Source organism: Scyliorhinus torazame, chromosome 3, assembly GCF_047496885.1.
Source record: "Scyliorhinus torazame isolate Kashiwa2021f chromosome 3, sScyTor2.1, whole genome shotgun sequence".
In the NCBI taxonomy this organism is placed as follows: Eukaryota; Metazoa; Chordata; class Chondrichthyes; order Carcharhiniformes; family Scyliorhinidae; genus Scyliorhinus; species Scyliorhinus torazame.
Window position 1 is genome coordinate 217970687 of NC_092709.1, and position 26276 is coordinate 217996962.

General features: G+C 43.5%; 2 protein-coding genes across 9 annotated transcripts in view; one reads left to right on the top strand and one right to left on the bottom strand.

Moving 5' to 3' along the window:
- pcm1 (pericentriolar material 1) overlaps window positions 1-6065 on the top strand; it is a 313048-nt gene extending 306983 nt beyond the window's left edge. For all 8 annotated transcript variants that reach the window (XM_072496879.1, XM_072496880.1, XM_072496881.1 and 5 more), the window contains 2 exons: window positions 991-1114; window positions 3943-6065. In XM_072496879.1, the coding sequence (XP_072352980.1) occupies window positions 991-1114; window positions 3943-3968 (150 nt within the window). In that variant the 3' untranslated portion in view covers window positions 3969-6065. The remainder of the gene's footprint in view (window positions 1-990; window positions 1115-3942) is intronic.
- A 12979-nt stretch (window positions 6066-19044) lies between these two features.
- LOC140409574 (general transcription factor IIE subunit 1-like) lies at window positions 19045-25890 on the bottom strand. Its single transcript, XM_072497945.1, has 4 exons — window positions 25443-25890; window positions 23608-23809; window positions 22069-22292; window positions 19045-19415 (listed from the first exon to the last, which is right to left on the bottom strand). The coding sequence occupies exons 1-4, from the start codon at window positions 25888-25890 to the stop codon at window positions 19045-19047; spliced, it is 1245 nt and encodes a 414-aa protein (XP_072354046.1).
- Between the last annotated feature and the right edge of the window lie 386 nt (window positions 25891-26276).

Sequence of the window (26276 nt, forward strand, 5' to 3'; positions counted from 1 at the left end):
GATCTCAGAAACTACATACAGATTATTGGTTAATTCACTTATGTTGGAACTCCGTGGCCTGTTGGGTCTGGAATTGAACGCACATTAGCCCAGGGTGCCGTAACAATATCCTTCTATTCCTTTTTACCTTGTGTTTATCTAGGCTATCCCTAAATGCACTATACTCAACTACTCCTTCTCATAGTGAATACACATTCTAATTGCTCTGAGTAAATACGTTTTTTCTGAATTCCCCATGTTGGACTAATTAGTGTTTCTGTTTCTGTATTCTGTTTATGGCCTAATCTGATCTCTGCTGCAAGTGGAAACATCTGTACACTAACCCTTTCAAATCCTTCCATAATATTGAACACCTCCAGTTCAGTCCCCTCAGTCTTTCTGGAGAAAAGATCCCCTGCCTGTTTAATCTTTCCTGATAGGTGTAACCTCACTGCTCTGTTATCATTTTAGTAAATCGCCCTTGCACTTTCTCCAGTACCTCTGGATAATTTTTATAATGCAAATCAGACTGTTCACAATCGTCCAAGTGTAGCCTCGCGCCAAGGTTCCACAGAAGTTTAACATAGTTTCCATTTTTTTCAGTTATGTCACTAAATATGAACCTTAGTGTTTTTGCTATTTTTAGTACCTTTTTAACCTTGTTACTACTTTTAATGATTTACATGTTTGTACTTCTAATTCCTTCTGATCCTCAACCCAATTTGAACACTTATTTTCAAGGAGTATGAGGCCTCTTTATTCTTTTTACCAAAATGTACCACTTCACATTTATCGATATTAAAACTAATTTGTTATGACATGTCCATTCTATTAGTGTTATTAATGTTGTCTTGCATTTTGGTATAGTCCTTCTATATTAACTACATCCCCAATTTGGAGGTGTCCATAAACTTAGAACCTGAACTTCTGAATTCTGAGATGACTGAACAAAAATATTAATGGGCAGTAATTCAACAGCATACTCATTCATTTTTGTTCAAATATTCACAGGAGGAATTGATGAGGAGAATCTCTGAAGAAGAGCAGAATAACAACTTAGCTTGTGTTCTGTTGAATGCAGATGAGGATGGAGTACAGGAGCTTGCAGGCAAATCAGAAACTCTAAAAGAACCAGGTAAGAGGTGGATTACTGATACTTTACAGTATCCTGCCAACCTTTACCTTTGTTGTGTTCTAGACAATAGTGGATTAAATATAGATGCCTCATTAATTTACAAAACTGTTTAATCTGTAAGCTAACTTCTGACATGCAACAGTCTAAATATGCTGTCGGGAGCAGCAATTACAAAAATATGACGATAGAAATTTATGAAGAGTAACATTTATGTTAAACAGAGGCTAGAAGGTGATCCTTCATGTAAATCCTGTTTGTTTTATTATCTTAGTTAATTATATATATATTTTTAAAAAGTATTTTTATTAAGGTTTTGCAGAATTTTTCATAATAAAACAGTAGTAACAATAATAACAAAACAAACTAGAGTGAACATTAACATAGTGCAGAAAGAGAATATACAATAATTTTCCCCGAGAAAGTCGACGAACAGCTCCCACCTCCGAGAGAACCCAACTGTCTTCTACCCCCAAAAACTTGCTCATTCTCGTTGCCGTCATGTATGCCTGATGGACCACCTTAAATTGAATTAGACTGAGCCTGGCACATGAGGAATTAACCCTGCCCAGGACCTCTGCCCACAGACCCGCTTCCAACTCCTCACCTAGCTCCTCCTCCCACTTGCCCTTGAGCTCCTCCACCAGGGTTTCCTCCGCCTCCTGTAGTTCCTGGTAGATATCCGACACCTTCCCCTCCCCCACCCAGGTGGCGGAGACCATCCTGGCCTGTATCCTCAGTGGCGGCAGCGTCGGAAAGGCCACTACATGTTTTTTCAGGAAGGCTCTTACTTGCAGATATTTAAAGGCGTTTCCTGGTGGCAGATTAAATTTGTCCTTTAGCGCCTTCAAACTAGGAAAGCTTCTGTCTATGAACAGATCTCCCATCCTTCTGATGCCTGCCCTCTGCCAGCTCTGGAACCCACCATCCATCCTACCAGGGACAAACCTGTGGTTGTTGCATATCGGGGTCCAGACTGACGCTCCCTTCACCTTCTTGTACCTCCTCCACTGTCCCCAGATCCGCCATGTCGCCACCACCACTGAACTTGTGGAGTAACGGGTCAGTGAGAACGGCAAAGGAGCGTTATCAAAGCTCCCAGACTGGTACCTTTACATGACACTGCCTCCAACTGCTCCCATGCCGCCGCCGCGGCCTGCCCCCCCCCCCCCCCCCCCCCCCCCCCCCCAATCACCCACTTCCTAATTATAGCTATATTGGCCGCCTAGTAGTAGTTGCGAAAGTTTGGCAGCGCCAACCCCCCCCCCGACTGCACTCAACAGCGATCTCCTTACTCGCAGGGTCTTATTCGCCCACACAAAGTCCAAAATGATCCTACTCGCCCGCTTAAAAAAGGCCTTCGGGATGAAGATGGGGAGGCACTGAAAGACAAACAAAAATCTGGGGAGGACAGTCATTTTCACGGTCTGAACCCACCCTGCCAGTGACAGCGGGAGCATGTCCCATGTTTTAAAGTCCCCTTCCATTTGCTCCACCAGCCGGGTCAGGTTGAGCCTGTGCAGGGCATCCCATTTCCTGGCCACCTGTATACCCAGGTAACGAAAACTTTTCTCTACCATCCTGAGCGGCAGCTCTTTCAGTCTCTCCTCCTGCCCCTTGGCCTGGATCACAAACAACTCGCTCTTTCCCATGTTCAGTTTGTACCCTGAAAAACTACCAAAATCCCTCAGGATCCGCAGAACCTCCCCCATCCCCTCCACAGGGTCTGAAACGTACAGGAGCAAATCATCCGCGTATCGCGAGACCCGATGTTCCACCCCTCCCCGAACCAGTCCCCGCCAGTTCCTCGAGGCTCTCAGTGCCATAGCTAGCGGTTCTATAGCTAGGGCAAAAAGTAACGGGGAGAGGGAACACTTCTGCCTCGTTCCCCGGTGAAGCTCGAAGTACTCAACCTCAACCAGTTTGTACATACACTTGCTACAGGCGCCTGGTACAGCAATTTCACCCAGCCAATAAAGCCCTCACCAAACCTGATCCTCCCCAGCGTTTCCCACAGGTACTCCCACTCCACCTGGTCAAAGGCTTTCTCTGCGTCCATCGCTGTTACCACCCGGTCCGCCTCCCCTCCCTCTGAGGGCATCATAATATTCAAAAGTCTCTGGACATTGGTGTTGAGTTGCTTAATTAATTATATTTAAACACTTCGAAAATAAGTAGTCTTCTTTCAGTTTCTTTGATCTGTTTTCAGTCTGTTGGAAGATTTACACAACTGCTCAATATCCTTGTCTGGAGAAGAATCTCAGAACTGAGAACAATGCTCAAGAAAAAAGGGTGTAGAAATTTAGAGGGGAGTCTAGGTGTAATACTTTATGCTCAGAATACTCCCTCATTTTATTGTTGGTAAAATGTTCCAAAACGTTCTTCTGTTTTTTAACATCTATTTACCCTGAATTTGGCAGTTATTTCCTGTTATAGTAGCTTCAACTTCAGTGTTATCAAATCGGAAAAATAGGTTGTCATTGGCCCTCTGCTGTTCACTGGTGCTGCCACTTTGGATCAGCTTATGAGCTGATTTGGAGCTATAATATGCCAGAAGAACACTAGTTTCACAGGTCGGCGCAACATCGAGGACCGAAGGGCCTGTACTGCGCTGTAATGTTCTATGTACTCCAGCTAGGTAATGCTGTGTCATGCAGTGTTATTAATGTGGTTTGAAATGAAGGGGGTTTGTGGTGGGGGAAAAGAACATCAGCAATTCCTGTTACTAAACTAGATAATGTTAAATTTGACAGATATTTAACTCATAATTATCATACAAGTCTTGTTTGTTTGTTTGTTATTATTAATATATTTTTTCCCCTTTGTTTTAGAAAATGGTGGAGCCCGAAGTGCATGAATGAATATTTATTGACCTTCATCACTGTCTTGTTCTGTTTGAATAAGTTAATTAAATTTATGGTTACAAATGTTTTCTTTAAATTAGCCTTTTGCTAGAATTGTTGCCCCTTTCTATAGATTGGTCTGACCAGTATTTATTGGTCCACAGAGTGTAAGCTGCAATACATCATAGTACTTTTAATACCTTTGTTTCTGAATAGTCTATGGCCTGAATTTTCATATTTTACTGACAAAATAACATATATAACCCTGTTTTATAATAAAATAAATCCACTTTTCTAATGAATGGCTCTAGTCCCAACACTACTATATTTTGTCATTCAGAAGGTAGTGATCTATTTGGTAAACTTCCCTCATCAGAACATTTATCTACATTGGGTAATTCCATCTGGTTTCATATGCTGCTGTTCTTTAAAGTAGTACTATATCAACTATCAACCTATTTACAGAGAGATTTTATTGTGCTTGTTTAATGTGAAGCATTTTTTTGTGACTCTCTGCAATGTATGCAAGTAGATACTGGTTAACCATATGCAAATTGTAAGAACCTTCTGCTGTCATCTAACTCCAAGCCAGTCTCATTAGCAAATATATGGTAACTTCAATATATTTACTATATTTTGGCATTGATAATGGCATTCTAGATTAGATAGATATACATCCAATGTATTTAAGTAGTTCCAACTGACTTGTGATGCCATCTAGTCAATGGAGCCTCTTCTAATCTACTAAACGCACCTGTAGATCTGAAATATGTTATTGAAAGTCGAATATATCGTGAATTTGCCCTACTTTTGTTAATATGGCAAATCATTTGCAAATTAGAAAGACCCACAGCATACATGCATTGCATGTAAAAAGAGTTGGCATTGGTCTGACACTGAATTACTGATCTCAAATCTGTTGTTTGTTCCCTGCTTTCATATTCTGGTATAGAATTGAATTATGTACAAACACAATATAAGATTGGTATTTTAAAGAACTAAGGATAGAGATTTGCCATTCCAGTAGTGTCATCTGCTTAAAATTCTCTTCTGTAAAGCTGCTTACTATTTTTATACAAATACTAGATGAATCAGATTCACTGCTTGCCACTCAGCTGAATTTAAGCTTGCAAATGACCTGTGACGATTAACATCAAACTTTACTGTCAAAAGCAAGATCTGAATTAGTTCCACAGTTTGAGGTGCTGTTGCAATGGGAAGCTCAATGTTCTGGTTAGTTTAAGAGCTGAATATTACTTCATGCAATTTTAAACAGATTTGAACCATTGCATGCATGAAAGTTTCACAATTATTTCCATTTTCATAAGCCCAAGTGGTATACATATAACAATTTATATGTTTGCATCACTATACCATTGCAGTAATATGTTAAAAAAAGAATGAAACAGATGCTTTTCCAGGCCTTAGTAAAAGAGCTTAAGCCTTGATGACAGGTACTCACAGGATCCACTTTGCTTGTCTTGAAGATTTTGTAATAAATTTTCACTATATTTCAGCCTAAAACAGTGTGCGCATAAAATTACCAATCAGGTGTGTGATGTATCTTGAATGTGATGTAAATTAATTTGGTACATTAAGCAACAACATGTAACTGAAAATATTACAAATGACTCCTTCATTCATGGTAACCATCATTAAATCCTTTAATTGTTTTCGAAGTTGCTGACTAGAGTGACTGTCTTTAACAACATGTTGGTTGAAGCATGCTGCAGTACAAAGGGTTGATTTACTGACTCCTGCAGAAAAAGGCTTTTTGTGAAATTGGATACAGATTTGCCTTTGACACTATTTAGAATAGGTGTGCTATTTTAGCTAGTGGCAGCAGAAATACGTTTTTATAGAATTAGACATGCTAGGTTCTCTTTCAGTGCATTGCATATTTGCAACTTAAATATTTCTATGATTTGTGCATTTAATTTAAAGTTGAACTTTTTGACAGGCATGTTTCTGTGTTATGTGGTCAATCCTTAATCTGCATTTTTTAACTTTCGATTTTACAATGTTTACTATGCAATTTCAAAATAAAGTTACTCTGTTTGTCATTACTGATATGAGATGATGATAAAGGCGATTACTCATACATTATTGTACACTAGACTGACTTGACTTTACTTTGTGTCATGTGAATCTTTTCGTAAACTCAATACTTTGGTCATATTATGAACAAGTGTCACTGCACTGTGACTCCCTGGAAAGAGGAGCAAACAATTCCAGACTTCTTAATCATCATCATCATCATTCTCTGGGTGCACCTACAGTTCCCTTTCTTTTGGGCAGTTAGGATGGGCAGTAAATGTTAGACTTGTCCCTGATGCTCACATCCCAAGAGCAAATGTAAGACGATTCCTGTTGAAAAGTGTCCATGGAAAAATCTTGAGTAAGGACATGTTTGGGCAAGCTTGTGAAGCAAACCACGGTTAAATAGACTCCCAATGGTCGCTGTCTTGACCTGCATGTGAAGAAGAATTATGACAAAGGAATGGAGCATCTGTGAAACTTAGAAAAGGAGGGTATGAAATGGATGGTGGGTTGAAGAAAACTATGGGTGAAATGTTTTATCCATAATTTATTAACCATATATCCAATTAGATACAGGCACACACTGTTTGGAGGGATTGAATACTGTTGCGCGCACACACAATAAGAATTAGTGTTCTCAATTTCTGAGGGTACTAAGAATGTTTGCTGCTGGTATTCAATACCATTTACAACTCTTCGTACTCTTCGTATATGCAGCAAGACTTGAACCTTTCAGTGAGCAGTGACATTTATGCTGCATGCGAGCCAGGCAATGACCATCTCTGGCAATAGAAAATCTAACGATCATACCTTGACATTCAATAAGATTACCTTTCCTGCATTCCCCACTGTCAACAGTGCTGGGGAATTACGATTGACCAGAATACTTTGGTTACACGAGCAGCTGAGAATCTGATGGAAAGTAACTCACTCCATCTCCCAGGATATGTCCACAAGTGTGATGTGATGGAATACTCACCCCTTGCGTGGATGAGTGTGGCTCCAACATCACTTAAGATTGGACACCATCCAGGACAAAGAAACTCACTTAAATGCCCCACCTTAGACATTGACTCCCTCCGCCAGTGGTTCATAGTGTTTGCAGTGTGTACCATCTAAAAGATGTACTGCAGCTATTCATGTCCTTTGTCATCACCTTGCTAACCCATATGATCTCATCACCTAGAAGAAAAAGAACAGGAGATGCATTTGAGCAGCATAACCTGCTCCCTCCCAGCTTCACAGCATCCTGACTTGGAACTATATTGCCATTCCTTCACTATTGCTGGGTGAAAATCCTGGCATACCCTAACTGCAGTGTGTTTGTATCTGCACCACATGGACGGCAGTATATCAGCAAGGCAGCTCATCAGCAACCTCTCAAGCAATGAGGGGAAAAAAACCAAATGCTGGCCTAGCCAGCAACCTTCAGCTCATGAAATAACTTTTAAAGTTGCTGAATGACTGCAGCTACCGGGGAGGCAGTGGTATTGTCACGGGGCTCAAGACCCAGGGTATGGGTGTGAGGATCTCGGTTCAAATCCCACACGGCAGATAGGATGTCTGGAATGAAAAGTCTAATGATGACTATGAAACATTGTTTATTGCTATTTAAAAACCCAACAATGCTTGGAGCTCAACACTAACCTGCTTAATCGGTTCCCACACTATTATAACATTCATGCATTGCACATCTTGTAAGATATGTTACAGGACCATGTCAAGTCTTTCACAGCATCTTTCAAACCTGTGATCTCTGCCATCTGGAAGGTCGAGGGCTATAGATGCATGGGAACACCACCACCTGGAATTCCCCTCCAAGCCGGGCACCAACCTGATTTGCAACTATGTGCAGAATTCTCCCAAGCCCCTGCCAGTGTGTTTGAGAGCAGGCCCAATAGGAGACTTATAGTGGGAGGGCAAGATAGCAGTTTCACAACAGTGTGAATTGACAGTGGGATTTTCCACTGGTGCTCATCATAGTAGGCCAGAAAACCTGCCAGAAGATGCCATGAACTTCATTTCCATCCTGTTAAAGGCCCATGCCAGATTCTGTGATGTCACAGGAAACATATTTGTATTACATCACATGCAGCTAACGTGATGTGCAGCTGTCAGGACTTATTTAAACAATGCCCAAGGCTGTCTCCAGAGTTCAAGATGCCGGGTCACCCGCCAGTCACCACAGTCATGCGTCAGGTGCAGGTAGACTTTACAACTCAGGTGTCCTGCAGGGGGTCCATCTTTCAGCCTCAGAATGTTCCTGGAGATCTATCTTCATTCTCTGGAGGTTCATCTCCAAGTCCCAGTGTGCTGGAGATCGATCTTTATTTTCAAGATGTCCATTTACTTTCAATAGTGGGTCAGTGACATTGGTGCCTTTTCAATATGGTATCCAGACACGACAGATTACATGCCATCCATGCCTACGGCACCACTGAACACGGTGTGAAACCGTCATATGCATATTTAATGAGGTCGGGCCAGAAGGTGTGGCATGCTTTCTGGCTGCCACAGCAGGAAACATTCCATGTTCCCCATGTTTCCTCCTTCAGCTTCTGTACCAAAGGACTTCTGATTTCACTGATCTCAACTCATGATCTCTCCTCTGTGTTTACTCCATGTAAAATACCCAACATATGTTCACAACTACCCCTTGAGCAGCAATTACAATTAGGCGATGAACATCTTGCAATCACTTCCTCGTAGCACTCACCACCCACACTCCTCCCCCCACTGTACTTTGACAATCCCAACTGCCTGGCTTTGGCACTCTTCGACACAACATTTCTGGAACTGCTGATTTGCTAAGCCGCACCCTCACCTCCACCTTCGATGCGTTCACCCCCAATAAAACCGTGACTCTCACCCTGAAGGTTCCCTCATATGATCCTTGTTTCTATTCCCTTAAGTCCCTTGAGATGCAGAATTGAAAGGGTATGGCAGGCAGTTGTCTTAGCCATTCACTGTTAGATCTGGTTGTGCCACTCAAACACAGTCCTCTCATCCATTAACATTGCTCACTATACCAGAATCATTTTTAAATGCAAAGATAACTCCCATTTACTATAATATAAAACATCCAAAACCAATAAGTGTGGGGAGCTCATGCACTCCTTTATCACCAAGATCAAGACCATTGATTTCCTATCCTCTGCCACATCCTGCCCTCCTACTCGCCCACCTGGCTATACTTCCTCTAATACCCCCCTTGCCCTGGTCCACATTTTCATATTTCTCTGGTTTCTCTCCTGACTCTTGTGCTCTCATTTCCACAAGACCCACCTTCTGTTCCCTCGATCTTAGAACATAAGAACTAGGAGCAGGAGTAGGCCACCTGGCCCCTCAAGCCTGCTCCGCCATTCAATGAGATCATGGCTGATCTTTTGTGGACTCAGCTCCACTTTCCGGCCCGAATACCAAAACCCTTAATCCCTTTATTCTTCAAAAAATTATCTATCTTTATCTTAAAAACATTTAATGAAGGAGCCTCTACTGCTTCACTGGGCAAGGAATTCCATAAATTCACAACCCTTTGGGTGAAGAAGTTCTTCCTCAACTCAGTCCTAAATCTACTTCCCCTTATTTTGAGGCTATGCCCCCTAGTTCTGCTTTCACCCGCCAGTGGAAACAACCTGCCCGCATCTATCCTGTCTATTCCCTTCATAATCTTGTATGTTTCTATAAGATCCCCCCTCATCCTTCTAAATTCCAACGAGTACAGTCCCAGTCTACTCAACCTCTCCTCGTAATCCAACCCCTTCAGCTCTGGGATTAACCTAGTGAATCTCCTCTGCACACCCTCCAGTGCCAGTACGTCCTTCCTCAAGTAAGGAGACCAAAACTGAACACAATACTCCAGGTGTGGCCTCACTAACACCTTATACAATTGCAGCAGAACCTCCCTAGTCTTAAACTCCATCCCTCTCGCAATGAAGGACATTTAAACTGCTGATCTCCTAACTTCCCCTCCTGGACCCCATGTTAGCTGATAATAAATCGTATTCTCTCTTCAGGTGTTGTTCATTTCTCCTTTAAATTTGCCATCATCAACGCCTCAAAGAAAGTCAATCTTTGTCCTCTACACCCACATCCTCGCAAACTATTGTTTCATTTCCTCCCTTTTCTTTCCAAAGTGCTTAAGCATGTTGCCGCCTCCTAATCATTCACCGCTTTCCTGGAACTCCTTGTTTGAATCCCTCCTATCATGTTCCGCTCTGCCACAGTGCTGAGGGCACAGTGCCAAAACAGCTTTTCACAGTAAACCTTCCCTCTTCATTCTTCTCAACCCATCTCCAACCTTTGACATTGTTGACCACTCCATCCTCCAATACTGTTCCACTGTCTTCCAGTTGGGTTGGACTGCTCTCACCTGGTTCCATTGTTATTTAACCATAGCCAGAAAAAAATCACTTCTACTGGCTTCTCTTCCTGCTCCAAATCATTTTCTCCGGTGTCCCATTAGGATATGTTCTTGATTCCTTCCTATTTCTTATCTACATGTACATTATTCAAAACACAGCATTAGTTCCCACATATATCCTGACAACATCCAGTTTTATTTTACCGCATCTCTCTCGATTCGTCCATTCTTATCAGGCTTATCCAATAGCCCATACCGGATGAGCAGAAATGTAATCCAATTAAATATTAATAAGACCAAAACCATAATTTCTAATTCCTAGTTATCAGCTCCATCCCTTTCCCTGATATTCCGAGCTCAAGCCAGCCAGTTCACAACCCTAGTGTCACATTTGACTTTAAGGTGAATCTCCAAGCTTATACCATTGCCTGCTTCCACCTCCAAAACATTGCCCAACTCTACTATTGCAGCTCATCTGCCACTGTAACCTATTCATCCCTTTGGTACCTCTGAAGTTGACTGTTCCAATGCATGCCTGGTCCATCACCCCTTCTGTAAATTTGGTCACCCAAATTTCTACTGCTCGTATCTTAACTTCCAGCAAGCCCCAATCATCTGTTGCCCCTGTATTAGCATGTATGTCTTTTGATTCTATGACACTCATTCTTGTTTTCATATGTTTCCATGGCCTTGCCCTTCCCTATCTCTAATATGCTCCAGCCCCATACCCTCTGTGGTATCTGCACTCTGGTAATTCTGGCATTGTGCATCCCAAATTTTAAATTGTTCCTCCAATGATTGCTCCACGTTCAGTTGCCTGCCCTGACTGAATGCCCTCCCTACACCTCTGTTCTTAAATTGTGTGTATGAATATTGACTTCTCACTAGTTTCACGTCTAGGCTGGTAGTACAGTAGTGTACTGAAGACTTACTGTATTTTAAACCAGAAGCCCTGTTTACCATTTGGAGTGATAGGAGATATTTTATGTCCAGGGAAACAGAAGACGTTAGCAAGGGCATAATTCTATTATTTCTACCAAAAACAGCTACACTGATTGTTCATATTGTCTGGATCGTGTTCTTTGAAATTAAAGAAGCGGAGGGGTGAGGGAAAAGCTAATTTGAGGTGTACAAAATTATGAGGGTGCTGGCTAAGAATGGGGCATAAATTTAAGTAATCGATAATCACAGAGAGTGATGTAGTAGTAACATCACAGCTAGCCACCCAGAGGCTAATCTAATGCCCTGGAGGAACGCGAGTTGAAATCCCTCTATGTTAAGGGCGGTGGATTTCCAACAATGGATGATAGTCACCATGGTCACCATTACTGAGGCTAGCTTTATAATTCCAGGCTTATTCATTGAATTTAAATTCCACCAGCTGCCACATTAGGATTTGAACCCACGTTTCCCCAGGGCATTAGCATTCGCCTGCTGGATGCCAACAATGTACGATTGACTCGTAACTGACCTCTGAAATACAAGCCACTCATTTTGAGGAAATTAGGTACAGGCTTGCCTTGCGAGCAATACCCATATCCCATGAGAGAAAAGGATTTGAGGGCAATTTATTTTTCCACGAGAGGGTGGTGGGAGCTTGAAAATCACTGGTTGAAATTTTGGTAGAACCAGAAATATATGCAGAAGGCTGCAGATCTGGAAAGTGGAGTCGGCCAACGTGGTCACAATAGGGCATATTTGTGTGATTACTTTTTATTCTCTTCAAATCATGTTAGGGTTTCCGTTGAGTACGGCAAGAGGGAAGGTAGTTAAGTGAAAAAGGTAATAGAAATAACATTTACAGTAAAGTCCCGACTCGAGGTGAATTGATTAAAAGCCATGAAATAAATAATTAGCTTATCAGAGCTAAATCTATGAGAAAAGGGAATATTGGGGGGGGGGGGGGGGTCACGTGATGCGAGTGGGAGAGGTTGCGTTTTCACAACTGGTTCTGCTCATTTTGTAATCCTTTATCTTATCCTGGTGCACATTTCATTTTTGTCTTTTGGGATATATGTCTTGCACTATGTCCCTGGAGGATCCTGATTGATGTTTTGCGAAGAGGAGTTGAGATAAATTGTAGAAAATCCTAGTTTGATTGTAGCGGTTGGAGTTGGCTAGGATGGGGCCCAGCTTGCAGCGGCATTGTTGCTGGCTCTGGCCTTGGCAGTGCTTTGTGCATCCAGATGATGGCCACCATTGAGAGTGTTGTTCTACCTGAATATCTCGGCTCTGTGGTGCAGGTCTTTAGAACTCACTTTGAAGATTTGCAAGTATCCTTTTTTTAATGTATTTTATTCCAAACATATATGAAAAGTTACAACACTAACAGTTTGGGAACAAACTTCCCAACACACAACTATGCAGTTTGTTATACAAGTTTTTCGCCTTTTTCGCCCTCACCCCTCCCCCGCGACGAACAACTCAAACACAGTCCCGAACATCCCCCCACCTTGCCTCGAAATCCTCCGCTGAACCCCTTAACTCATTTTTAATCTTTTCCAGCCAAAGAAAGTCATATACCCCCCGGTAGCATTACTGATCGCCACTATAATAAAATTAGTCACCGGACAATCAGAGAAGCAAAGGCCACAACATTGGCCTTCCTCCTCTCCATCAGCTCCCGTTTCTCTGATGCCCCAAATATCGCCACCTAAGGGTCTGGTTCAGTGTCCTCCCCCACTATCCTCGTTAGCGCCGCAAACACCCCCGCCCAGAATCTCTCCCAACTTTTCGATCTGTGTGTGATTCACTGATCCTGCCCACACTTCTCACCCTCTGAAAGAACCCACTTATTCTTGCCTGAGTCATATGTACCAGGTGTAACCCCTTGAACTGTATCAGGCTCATCCTTGCACACGAGGTCGCATTTACCCTTTGTCGCGCCTCACTCCATACTCTCCAGTTTATCTCCCCTCCCAGTTCCACTTCTCCTTAAGGTTCTTAAGGAGAACCTTAATCTTCACTTCCCTGTTCTCCAGCCACCTGTATATGTCTCCAATCCTGCCCCCCCCATCAACATCTGGAAGCAGCAGTCATTCCAGCAGGTGTACCTCAGCAACCTGGGGAACATTTTCCAAACCTTACATGCGAAGTCCCTTACCTGCAGGTACTTAAACTCTCTTCCTCTCTTCAGAGCTCTACCCTCTTCAATTCATCCATACTGGCAAACCCTTCTTCCAGATACAGATACAGATCCTTCATCTTAACCAGCCCCACTTCTTATACATGCCAATAATCCCCCCGGCACAAAACCGTGGTTTTCACACAATGCCGTTAATGCCAACATCCCATCTATCTTAAAGTGCTTCCTCAACTGGTTCCAGATCTTCACCATGGACTGCACCACTGGGCTCCCTGAGTATCTGCTCAGCGCCATTGGCAACGCTGCCATCACCATAGCCCTTAAACTGGACCCCCTACAGGATTCCTCCTCCATTCTACCCCCTTTCCTTCCCACCAACGTCTCACCTTCTCCACGTTCGCCGCCCAATCGTAATGTAGCAGGTTCGGCAATGCCAACCCTCTCTGCTGCCTCTGCAACAGGGCCCTCTTAATCCTTGGCACCTTCCCTGCCCATACAAAGTCTGAAATAATTGTGTCCAGTTTTTGAAAAAAGGCTTTCAGTATAAAGATCGGGAGTGTCTGGAATATGAACAGGAACCTCAGCAGAATGTTCATCTTCACCACTTGGACCCTCCCCGCCAAAGTCAAGTGCAGCGTGTCCCACCTCTTGAGATCCTCCCTAGCCTCCTTCACCAGCTTTGTTAAATTCCATTTGTGAAGCATCGCCCATTCCCTCGCTACCTAAATCCCCAGGTATCTAAACCTGTCTTTAGCCACCTTAAATGGCCTCCCCACTAAATTGGCACGCCCACCCAACTCATTCACCGGGAACGCTTTGCTTTTCCCTACATTTAACTTATATCCCGAAAACGCCCCAAACTTCCCCAACAAGCCCATGATCCTCTCCATGCCCTCCAGCGGGCTCGAAATAGCCCTATTATGTATTTTCTTTAATTTCCTTTTCTTTTCATGTACTTAATGATCTGTTGAGCTGCTTGCAGAAAAATACTTTTCACTGTACCTCGGTACACGTGACAATAAACAAATCCAAAATCCAAATAGTAGTTCATCAGCACAGAGTGACACCCGATGCTCCCTTCGTCCCCTCGTAATCCCTTGCCACTCTGCCAAACCCCTAAGAGCCATGGCCAGAGGCTCTATAGCCAGCGCAAACAGCAGCGGTGACAGTGGGCATCCTGCCTTGTTCACCGGTGTAGTTCAAAGTTCCATGAACCCATGTCATTAGTCCACATACTTGCCCTCGGTGCCACATATAACAAGTGTACCTATGCCACAAACTTAGGTCCAAACCCAAACCTTCCCAGGATCTCAAATAGGTACCGGCACTCCACCCGGTCTTCACCCTTGCGAGAATGGTGGAGACATATGAGAGAGTTCTTGCAGTCAGAAGAGCACTTTCCCTGGCAAGGGCCTGCCTTTGAGACCCTGCTGCATGATGTGTCATCTATCCTGGCGGATTCAGGAGGTAGGGGCCAGGCAAGCTGTGTCCATGAACGCGGTATCTACCGGGAATTGGGAGGCAAGCTCCAATTGAGTTTGAGGACTCGCTGCCATGTTTTAGTAATCTTTATTTGGAGGCTGGGTGCAGAAGGTTTGACGGAGAATGGGCATCTGGCCTTCGAGGCCTGTGGTCAGTTGTACCTTCTGCCCACTGACCTTATATTATCATATCCTCAATGCTCATGCGAGCGATTGGAAGTAGCTAAGCTAAGTGGGTGTCTTGCCCCACCCCCGCAAGCAATTGGAGGCAGCTAAACTAAGCTAAGCGGGTTTCTTCTCCCCCCCCCCCCCCCCCCCCTCGCCGCCCCTCACCCCACGGGAGGGATTGGAGGTAGCTAAGCTAAGTGGGTGTCTTGCCCCACCCCCACAAGCAATTGGAGGCAGCTAAACTAAGCTAAGCGGGTTTCTTCCCCCCCCTGGGAGGGATTGGAGGTAGCTAAGCTAAATGGGCGTCTCCCCCCACCCAGCCCCCTAGGTTGTGAGTCATTTAGGAACCAGAGCATGAAATTTAGTCCATGCAGTTTTACTTATTTTTGTCATTGTTAGGGCAGCACATTGGCTAGCACGGCTGCCTCAAAGCACCGAAGACCCAGGTTCACTGTACGCGTGGAGGATGCACATTGTCCTGTGTCTGTGTGGGTCTCACCCCCACAACCCAAAAGATGGCTGTTTACACCTGTAAAAGGTGTTACAGTTAAATAAAGGTAACTACAGGGGCATGAGAGAGGAACTGACGAAAATCGACTGGGAGCAGACCCTAGTGGGAAAGACAGTAGAACAGCAATGGCAGGAGTTTCTGGGTGTAATTGAGGACACAGTACAGAGGTTCATCCCAAAGAAAAGAAAGGTTATCAGAGGGGGGATTAGGCAGCCATGGCTGACAAAGGAAGTTAGGGAATGCATCAAAGCAAAAGAGAAAGCCTATAATGTGGCAAAGAGTAGTGGGAAGTCAGAAGATTGGGAAGGCTACAAAAACAAACAGAGGATAACAAAGAGAGAGATAAGGAAAGAGAGGATCAAATTTGAAGGTAGGCTAGCCAGTAACATTAGGAATGATAGTAAAAGTTTCTTTAAATACATTAAAAACAAATGGGAGGCAAAAGTTGACAATGGGCCGCTCCAAAATGACGCTGGTAAATTTGTGATGGGAGACATGGAAATAGCCGAGGAACTGAATAAGTACTTTGCGTCAGTCTTCACAGTAGAAGACATGAGTAATATCCCAACAATTCCGGAGAGTCAGGGGACAGAGTTGAATCTGGTAGCCATCACAAAGGAGAAAGTGCTAGAGAAACTAAGAGGTCTAAAAATTGACAAATCTCCTGGCCCAGATGGGCTACATCCTAGAGTTCTAAAGGAGATAGCTGAAGAAATAGTGGAGGCGTTGGTGATGATGTTTCAACAGTCACTGGAGTCAGGGAAAGTCCCAGAGGATTGGAAAATCGCTGTTGTAACCCCACTGTTCAAGAAGGGAACAAGGAAAAAGATGGAAAATTATAGGCCAATTAGCCTGACCTCAGTTGTTGGCAAGATTCTAGAATCCATTGTTAAGGATGAGATTTCTAAATTCTTGGAAGTGCAGGGTCGGATCAGGACAAGTCAGCATAGATTTAGTAAGGGGAGGTCGTGCCTGGCAAACCTGTTAGAGTTCTTTGAAGAGATAACAAATAGGTTAGACCAAGGAGAGCCAATGGATGTTATCTATCTTGACTTCCAAAAGGCCTTTGATAAGGTGCCTCACGGGAGACTGCTGAGTAAAGTAAGGGCCCATGGTATTCGAGGCAAGGTACTAACATGGATTGACGATTGGCTGTCAGGCAGAAGGCAGAGAGTTGGGATAAAAGGTTCTTTTTCGGAATGGCAACCGGTGACGAGTGGTGTCCCGCAGGGTTCAGTGTTGGGACCACAGCTGTTCTCTTTATATATTAACGATCTAGATAACGGGACTGAGGGCATTCTGGCTAAGTTTGCCGATGATACGAAGATAGGTGGAGGGGCAGGTAGTATGGAGGAGGTGGGAAGGCTTCAGAAAGATTTAGACAGTTTAGGAGAGTGGTCCAAGAAATGGCTGATGAAATTCAACGTGGGCAAGTGCGAGGTCTTGCACTTTGGAAAAAAGAATAGAGGCATGGACTATTTTCTAAACGGTGACAAACTTCATAATGCTGAAGTGCAAAGGGACTTGGGAGTCCTAGTCCAGGATTCTCTAAAGGTAAACTTGCAGGTTGAGTCCGTAATTAAGAAAGCAAATGTAATGTTGTCATTCATCTCAAGAGGCTTGGAATATAAAAGCAGGGATGTACTTCTGAAGCTTTATAAAGCATTAGTTAGGCCCCATTTAGAATACTGTGAGCAGTTTTGGGCCTCACACCTCCGGAAGGACATACTGGCACTGGAGCGGGTCCAGCGGAGATTCACACGGATGATCCCAGGAATGGTAGGCCTAACATACGATGAACGTCTGAGGATCCTGGGATTATATTCATTGGAGTTTAGGAGGTCGAGGGGAGATCTAATAGAAACTTGCAAGATAATAAATGGCTTAGATAAGGTGGGTGTATGGAAGTTGTTTCCATTAGCAGGGGAGACTAGGACCCGGGGGCACAGCCTTAGAATAAAAGGGAGTCACTTTAGAACAGAGATGAGGAGAAATTTCTTCAGCCAGAGAGTGGTGGGTATGTGGAATTTATTGCCACAGAGGGCGGTGGAGGCCAGGACATTGAGTGTCTTTAAGACAGAAGTTGATAAATTCTTGATTTCTCGAGGAATTAAGGGCTATGGAGAGAGAGAGCGGGTAAATGGAGTTGAAATCAGCCATGATTGAATGGTGGAGTGGACTCGATGGGCCGAATGGCCTTACTTCCACTCCTATGTCTTATGGTCTTATGTTCAGGATAGGTAGATTGGCCATTAATTGGGAAAACAATAATTGGGTACTCTAAATTTATGTTTAAAAAAATTGGCATAAAGCGTGCTATGATCATTGTAGTTATGGGAGGGGAGTGCTTTTTTTACACCCCTTATTTTCCTTCTAATGAAGATGAGGGAAGCCAGGGTGATGGGTAGACAGTGGGGTTGGATGATAGGGTTAACCAGCAACAAGAGGTTTTGGGCTGTGCTGGAGGCCATAAGGATGCTGGGCTAGGCCCGGTGCTGTGGTTGGTATCCTGTTGCCCCCTGGAACTTGGGATTTTTTTTTCTTTTTATAGGTGGGGATAATGAGTCTGTACCCCTGCCGTGTTGAATAACAGAGTGGTCTAGTGCCTGAGGGGAGCAGGTTGCGATGTTCTATTGGTACCTCTGGAGTTGAGGGAGATGCATATTGGTGCATCCCCAAACATGGCACACAAAAAAATGATCCTGTACACTGATGGTAATTGAGCAATTGCTGCTGTGTGGGTAGGTGTGCATCATGTTATCCTGCTTTCATAGCTTTAACCGGTTTCTCTCTGCTTTGATGGGGCTTTCAGAGGAATCAAGTCATGTCTAATGATTGCATTGACCCACTTGGACAGCTATTTCTCTCCATATTCACACATGTTTAGCCTTTACTTTTATTTGTGGGTGTACCATTCCTGTTGTGGCATTGTTTGTTAACATGGTAAAACCTCAATAAATGTAAGTTTCAAAAGGGAATAGAGCTGGAGGACCAGGAGGCAGAATTGTGATTCTATTTTGATACCAAAAAGAGTAGTTAGTGCAGATTGACATACTTGATCCATTTAAATATTTTGAAATATAATCAAAAGTAGATGTCATATGTGGACATTCAGAAGGTCAGAACAGATGGTGGAAAGAAGCAGAATACATAAGCTGGAATACAGTAGCATTAAGGGTAGTTACTCAAAACTGACCCTTAGCTTTTCTTATTGTTGATTAGGTAAGTATTTTTCAGCTGAATGACTTCAGCTTGAAAAATATTGGAATTTAGCATCAATTCACATGGAGAAGGAGTTAGATGAAGCTAATAACCATCACACAAGCTTAGCTGCGTAGTGAAATTAATGGTTAGCATTTTACTCCTCATCTCATTTTGGTTTAGTTAAACCAAAAGGCCAACTAGATTTTATGTGATAATACTGAATTTAATACATCAGATGTTAATCATACATTAAATGGAACATCTCTTGGCAAGTACTAATGTAACTCTCTCGTTCTTGTTCAGTCATCAAAGCTACTAATTCAGGATTTTGACTAATATCACTGAAGAGGTGGAGCTTTCCAGCAACCTTAACCATGGGTTTCTCTCGCTCAAACGCCTCTTCCTGGAGGTTTAGCAGTGGTCTTGCACTCTTTGACTCATCCTCTGATTCGCTGGTCTCACTGTCTGCGTCGCTGCGATTTGCATTTGAAGTGACGGTTGCTCCAGTTAATGTTTTTTTCTCATGAATCATAAGTGTTTTTATGACCTCGTAATTTGAAGTCTTGCTGTTCCGATTTGTACTTGGGTCATGTGTTTCAGTAGCAGCAGGTTCTAGAATATTTAAACAAAAGTGGATTTTGAACAAATATTACAGCATGCTCAGCTTCTGGGGGTGGGTGGAGGGCAGATGATCAAATATTTGACACAAATTTGTTATCACCCTGTCAGTATTAAGATAACAGTTAGCTTAGGCTAGAAATTAACTAGTCCCAACTGAAGCAAACTAAATACACTCAGCATTGTACGAAGTCTTACAACACCAGGTTAAAGTCCAACAGGTTTGTTTCGATGTCACTAGCTTTCGGAGCGCTGCTCCTTCCTCAGGTGAATGAAGAGGTATGTTCCAGACATAGTTGTAAGACTTCGTACTGTGCTCACCCCAGTCCAACGCCGGCATCTCCACATCATGACACTCAGCATTGTTATGCTGAAATATCTCCCATTTCCTACATTAATCTTCTTTACAATATCTCTCAGGTTTGTGTCATGGTCATGTTGATTTTCACACTGGGATTGGAATAGAGATTCATTTTGCTTGCAGTACTATCTCAAAAAGCATAATAAAAATCACCCAGCTATTCCAACCTTAATTTAAATACTAAAATGGGAACATCAAGGTTTAAAATTAGTAATGTTTTGTGGATTCATTCTTGGGATATGGACATCACTAGCAGGCAAAGGTATACCATATTGTCATGTTAACTATCCATATGCTTTTATAAAGGCTCAAAGTTTGAAAAAAAAAGAAACACTTAAAATGTTTGAAGAAAAAAAAAAAAAAACCAAGAGTCCAAGGAAATAATGTATGCTCCCAAGTTATGAATGGCATGTGGGGTCATGGTACAAAAAATAAACAGTAGCAAGCATAAACAATGAGAATTCTACAGTACTGTAGAATCACTCTCAGCAGTACTGGCCTGCCATGTGTTTGTGGCTTGGTATTAAAACATAGTTTTACTGATGATTCATTTGCAAGGCTAAAGCACAACTGGTTTGGGCTTTTCTACATATTGCAACAAGATTTTTATATTCATGGATGTCAAGTGGAAAGGGACAGGAAATCAAAAAAGTGACAGACCTCAATATCCACAGTGGTCCTGGAATTGCTCCTCAAGCACAAAGGTCACAAATCCCATTCCCAATTTGACATGGGGACATTTCTGCAGGTGACACTTCCAAACAAGGTAGCACAGGCTGTCCAGTGCCAATAAGTCAGTTTCCTCCCCCCTCGAGCTGGGGAAAGAATTCCATGGAAGGCCTAAGGGAGAGCGAAAATTCACAAGACTTCCCAGAAATTCAAGAATGCCCTCTGGTGCGATGAGGCATGGCTGGCAGAGGGGACATTGTATTTCTTCACTGGAAGAGCAGCACGCAGGAAGTTGTAGCCATGTAAAATGGCTGACTCCCGATTAGAATGGCCAAACCCCGATTTAAAATGGCGAACGGAAGAGGCTGATGGGAAAATCAGCCAACAGGACTCAAACAGACAGCTGCAGGTAAAACAGTGTATTCGCCTCTGGAGAAGCCAGACCAAACCGATACCTGCAGCCATCAACATCACAACAACCCGGCCATCTGCATTTTAATCAGCAATCCCCGGGAACAATTGATACAAAATAGACACACAAAGCCAACCCAGACCTTTCGGCGCCAGCAGGAGCTGACACAAAGAGAGATAAACGACCACCCCTCGATCAAGGAATCGCTCCAGCATTGGAGAATATCGAACCAAGTGATTGGGACCAAGTCCAATCACTTGGAACCAGGTACAAGGACTGCCCCGAGAGGCGGGAAGCCCCTGGGGACTATAAGAATAGGGGCCAAGTTCAAATCGACCCTTCTTCTCCACTCCGCACCCTTCGAGACCTTTCTGCTAGAGAACGTAAATTTACTCCAACGATCGCTACCAGATAGACACTCCTGACCCGTACCAGCTTTTGAATCCCACAGGCTCAGAACCCATTCGAAAGGCCATTCGTTTCCCTGACCTGGTGGGCCATTTCCAAAGTTAAGTATTGGCCTGTTAGTGGTAGGAAGTAGTTTAGAAGTAGAATTAATGTATCAGTATTAATTGCTGTATATAATAAATGAGCGTTGATTTAACTCTTACTAAGTGGTGTGTTGGATTATGAATCATTACTCGGACTTGAACCACGTGGCGGTATCAGAAACATACCTGGCGACTCAAGAGCAAAGGTGACAGAATTAGAGCAAATAAACTAAGGCTAAAATGAACAAAGTAACATGGTGAAAATCATAAGTAACACCTCAAATTCCAAACACTAATGGGTGATCCACACCCTTGAGCCCACTGACAACAGAATATAATGAAATACTACCAAAAAAAAAAAAAACATCATTCAACACTGGCAGCTATTAATCCATTGCAGTGTTCCACATATAGCCATGAGATTAATACCCATTTATTTTTAAGCAGTGCAAGTCTGATCTAAAATGACAATTCTGAAAGTACAGAAATTTGGATGCAAGTGCTAGACCGGAAAGTAACATTTTTAACTTAGTACACACTACCAATGGAGCCAAACTGACAGCTGCAGTTACTGGGGTAAGAGTGAACTTACTATACACACCTTGGGTGCATTGTATTGTTTTATCTGAAGCTATGAAATTCCAAAATGAGTTGCAATTGCTAAAATCAGGCTGGATCCTTTAATGATTATTCAAACTGCAGAAAACAAATACTCACCAGCTGCGTTCTCCACTATATCCAAAGCAGCCCCATCAACAGTACTTGTAGTCATCCAGATAGGCTGCGATTTAATAGGCTTTACAGGTTTCTTAGTTTTGACATCAGATTCTTGGACATTTACTACAATGTTCTGTTCATAGAGGTCACTGCAAACTTTGTTTGACCATCTTTCCAGATGAGCATTATTTTTAAGATTTTGTATCTTCTGATTTTGGCTGAGGGGGAAATAAACCAGTGCATGAAAAAAAAGGTTCTTTTAATTATTCACATGCCATTTAATAAATTCTGCGCTAATATACCTCATAGGTACTAACTAAAGCTTTGCAAATGGAAATGTCCTTGGTTCTGGAAGGCAGATTACCAAACACCTAAATTCACTCTTATGACAACCTTCAGTTGATTCAAATGTCACAAGGACTCGAACCTGCAGCTATCCAATCTAGGTGGAGGCGATATTGGACATATAACCAAGGACAAATTTGTACTGGTTACTGGTTGTGATTGGTTAATTGCACAAGAGTTGGTATTTTCCTTTGGCTACTTTCAAATGGAGAACCCTGAACAGCTCGCAGGAGCTGCATCATGAAACATAATTTTAGCAGTATTCAAACTTATAAATTAATTTGCTTTTGTAATATTTAATTGAACAAGTTCTGGGGCGGGATTCTCCAATAATGGGGCTATGTCCCCCACGCCCGTGAAAAAATGTGCGCAAATCACTCTGGACTTAGCTGGAGGAAGTCCAGGTTGATTCTCCGATTTGCAGGGGGGTAGCAGGGCCCCGGAGTAGTCCTCGCAGCTCCGGCTGCCGATACGGGGCCCTGCACTTCCAGTCGGAGGTCCGTGCATGCGCATGGCGGAGGCCTGTGTCAGCCATCCCGCGCAACATGGCCAACCCACACCGCGGACTGGCACCAAGAAGATAGGCCCCTTCCAGATCGCACGTGCCCGTGGATCGGTGACCCCCGATCAATAACCTGGCTGCCCTTGAGGCCCCACCGGTGAATGATCCCCCCCCCGCCCCCCACCAGGGCGGCCGCGGACTGAATCCGCAGCCGCTACACCGAGTTACCACTGGGTGGAACCATGAGAGAACCACGCCGGCGGGAATACGGGCAGTTATCGTCAGAGAACCGCTGCGGGGGCCTCTTTCAATGGCCCCCGACCAGCACCGCATCGACCGCGCCATTGCCGGTGACTTAGAATCGTGGGAGCGGTGCCGGACCCAATCTCGGGCCTGACGCCCATTCTCTGCCCCTGCGCCAAGCGCGATTTCGGCGTGGAGGCTCGGAGAATCCCGCACCTGGTCTGTACCCATTTAAGCAGCATGTGCCGCAGACTAGAACACAAAACATTTAATTTATCCAGATAGACTAGAAGATGAATAAACTGCCATTTCAAAATGTTTTGCTAGAATACCACACGGCTTTGAGTATCCTTTAACCAGAGAAAATACAATCTGCTGCTATACGGGTTTATATTGGCAGGCAGTACAATACCAAACAGAATTGGATCAGATAAACATTTTACCTTAGTGCCAGTTCTGGAATCTCAGTTGGTTGGGGTTCCAGGAGCTCATGTGAAAGAGCAATATCTTCTGTTTCATGTAAAAGTGCATAAATTGGTTCAATCTGTTCATTAAATGTTGCCAGAATGGTTCGGGCATCTCGTTTGGGTATTGCAGAGGCATCTTCTTCCACCTCAGTATGACAGTATGTGCAGTTAAAATTGCCTATAGGTTTTAAAGAAACAGCAGACAAGAATAGCTACAGAAAAGAATCATACAGCATAGGAGACCATTTGGCCCATTGGGTGTGCGCGCTTTTACAGCCATCCCATTGATCCTACTCCTGGCACTCTGCAGGCCAACGATTTGACTGCATACTCATGGAAAAGGCACAAGCTTTAATATACAGTATTGCGCACACACACAAACTATCACATTCAACCTAGATCTCGGATAAGTTGTTAGTGTTGATTGCTTCAACAAAATTCAAACAGGTGGAAGGAATATAGAGGCAGGTTCTGCATCTGCCATCACCTACGGAGGAACCCGCCTCCCCCAGTACTGCCCAAGAACAGGAAGGGAAGGAAAATATCCCACATTGGGATAGGATCTCTTCTGCATCACTGCTTAAATTTCAAAAAGGTGCTCAATAAGTTATCCAATCGCAGCCCGTGCAATAGTCAGGAGTTCACAACCAGGACTCAACCAAAAATACACAAAGTAACTATTCCATCAGAATTGACAATAGCCTGTTTCGGTTGAAAACTTTTGCCACAATCTATGCAGTTGGTCAGAGGTAAAACAGCAAAGAGCGAGCAGAACCTGGGTGGGGCAGTGCAGTTGTGCCAAAGTCAAACTGGTCCCAGGCCCCCCTGTTGCCAATTTAGATTGCAATAATTGGGAAGGAAAATTGTAATCTCCTTAGATTAATTGTTATATGTACCAAGGTACAGTGAAAAGTATTGTTCTGCACACAGTCCAGGCAGATCTTTCCATACATGAACATAGGACATACATAAATACACAATGTAAATACATAGACACAGGCATTGGGTGAAGCATACAGGAGTGTAGTACTCAGCAGAGCAGGTGTGTGGAAAGATCAGTTCAGACAATAAGAGGGTCATTCAGGTGTCTGGTAACAGTGGGGAAGAAGCTCTTTTTGAACCCGTCAATGCTCTTGCTCCATGGGAGAGATTGGAAAAGCGAATAACCAGTTGGGAGGGATCTTCGCTTTCCCAAGACAGCGGGAGGTGTAGTCAGAGTCAATGGATGGGGGATAAAGGACATAGCCATTTGTTGCACAAAGTTTCGTAAGCAAACACTTTATATTAAATTGCGGTTGTGAACACAAAAGAGGGAAGAGTCAGGTCAGTTTACTGACTTGTGCAAGGTATTTTGTAATTGCTACTTATTTCTGTTTGTTTATTTTCTATAGCAATTGTCCTGCCCTCCTAGTCAGGTAATCCAGAAGGATGGGCTGACATGGTTATGTCTGAGACCTTAGGTTAGGTCACCCCAAAGCTGGTGGCACATTTGTTTCTGGACAAGTCCACAACACTTCGTTGCGTCGTCGTCTCCCCCCGCCCCCCAAGTCAGAGCCAATGTGTTAGGCGCTTGTGGGCTATAAATCCCTTTCGTGAGCAGGTTGAAGCTATAACTGCCACCCTCCCTGCCCCAGCAAGACTGCTGGTGGAGACTGCCCCTCAGAACCAAGGTCAGTTAAAAGGGAATGCTCCAGTCCATGCACCACTGCACAAAACATTTGAGAATCTCTGAAGCCTAACACCCGCCCCCCAGGAATGAATTAAATAAATAGATCGGTCCTCTGGTGAAAGCAATAAAATGCATAGCTCACCTGTGCAGGGGTCAAACAAATGATTGACTTCCAAATCGGAGAAGGTGCTGAAACAGAGTGGACATTTAAAAGATGACCTGGTGCTGGAATTTCTCTCGTCTGTTTCAATCTTCCTGCGCACAACGTCTAGTTTGTATTTGACTACATCCACCAACAGCTTATAGTTGATGTAATAGTAATTATGCCTGGAACTCTTGCCCTCGCAATTTGTTTCAACTCGTATTCGGCTCTTCAGGAACTTGTCAGCTTTCAGGGTGTTGAGGACAGATCGGAGCTGCTTCTTCTCAAACTTCAGCAGTTGTTGCAGATCCTCCTCCTTCACACACGGATAGCGAATGAGAATGTCCAGAGTGAGGGAATATTCCACCCCATAGAAGCCGCGTACCACATATTTGGCCAAACGTTTTAAAGTTGCAGGGACTTCGGTGAGGAGGCTTTGGTCTCCCATTTTTCCTAGCAATCAAAAATTATTTAAATTTCAGTTATTTCGCTGAAATGGTTTCCAGGCAGGGACAGAACATGAGGTTTAAAGTCTTTATCGATCCTTTAAAATCACATTTTGATTTGATGTTTGGCAAGTTTCTGTTGCCCTTTGTTTTGTTTGGGCAGTGCACCTATCAGGAGTGGCCCCTTTGTCACGGAGTTGATTCTGTTAGTACATTAAGTTTTAAAATATATATTTATTTGCCTCATTTTCCACTTTTTCATCAAATATACAACCAACAATAACAAAGACATTAGCAATCCCCCAACCAGTATGCCCTTCAACATACAAACCCGATCACCCCTACATTCCACATGTACGAATGACCAACAGAATCCACAGTCAGCCCA

Excerpts from the sequence above, each read along its gene's own strand:
- LOC140409574 (XM_072497945.1), bottom strand. The coding sequence starts at position 25,890 with ATGGGAGACCAAAGCCTCCTCACCGAAGTCCCTGCAACTTTAAAACGT. Across the intron at positions 22,293-23,607 it reads ATTCCAGAACTGGCACTAAG|CCAAAATCAGAAGATACAAA; the intron begins GTAAAATGTTTA and ends TTTCCCCCTCAG. Across the intron at positions 19,416-22,068 it reads GGAGAACGCAGCTGGTGAGT|CTGCTGCTACTGAAACACAT; the intron begins ATTTGTTTTCTG and ends ATATTCTAGAAC.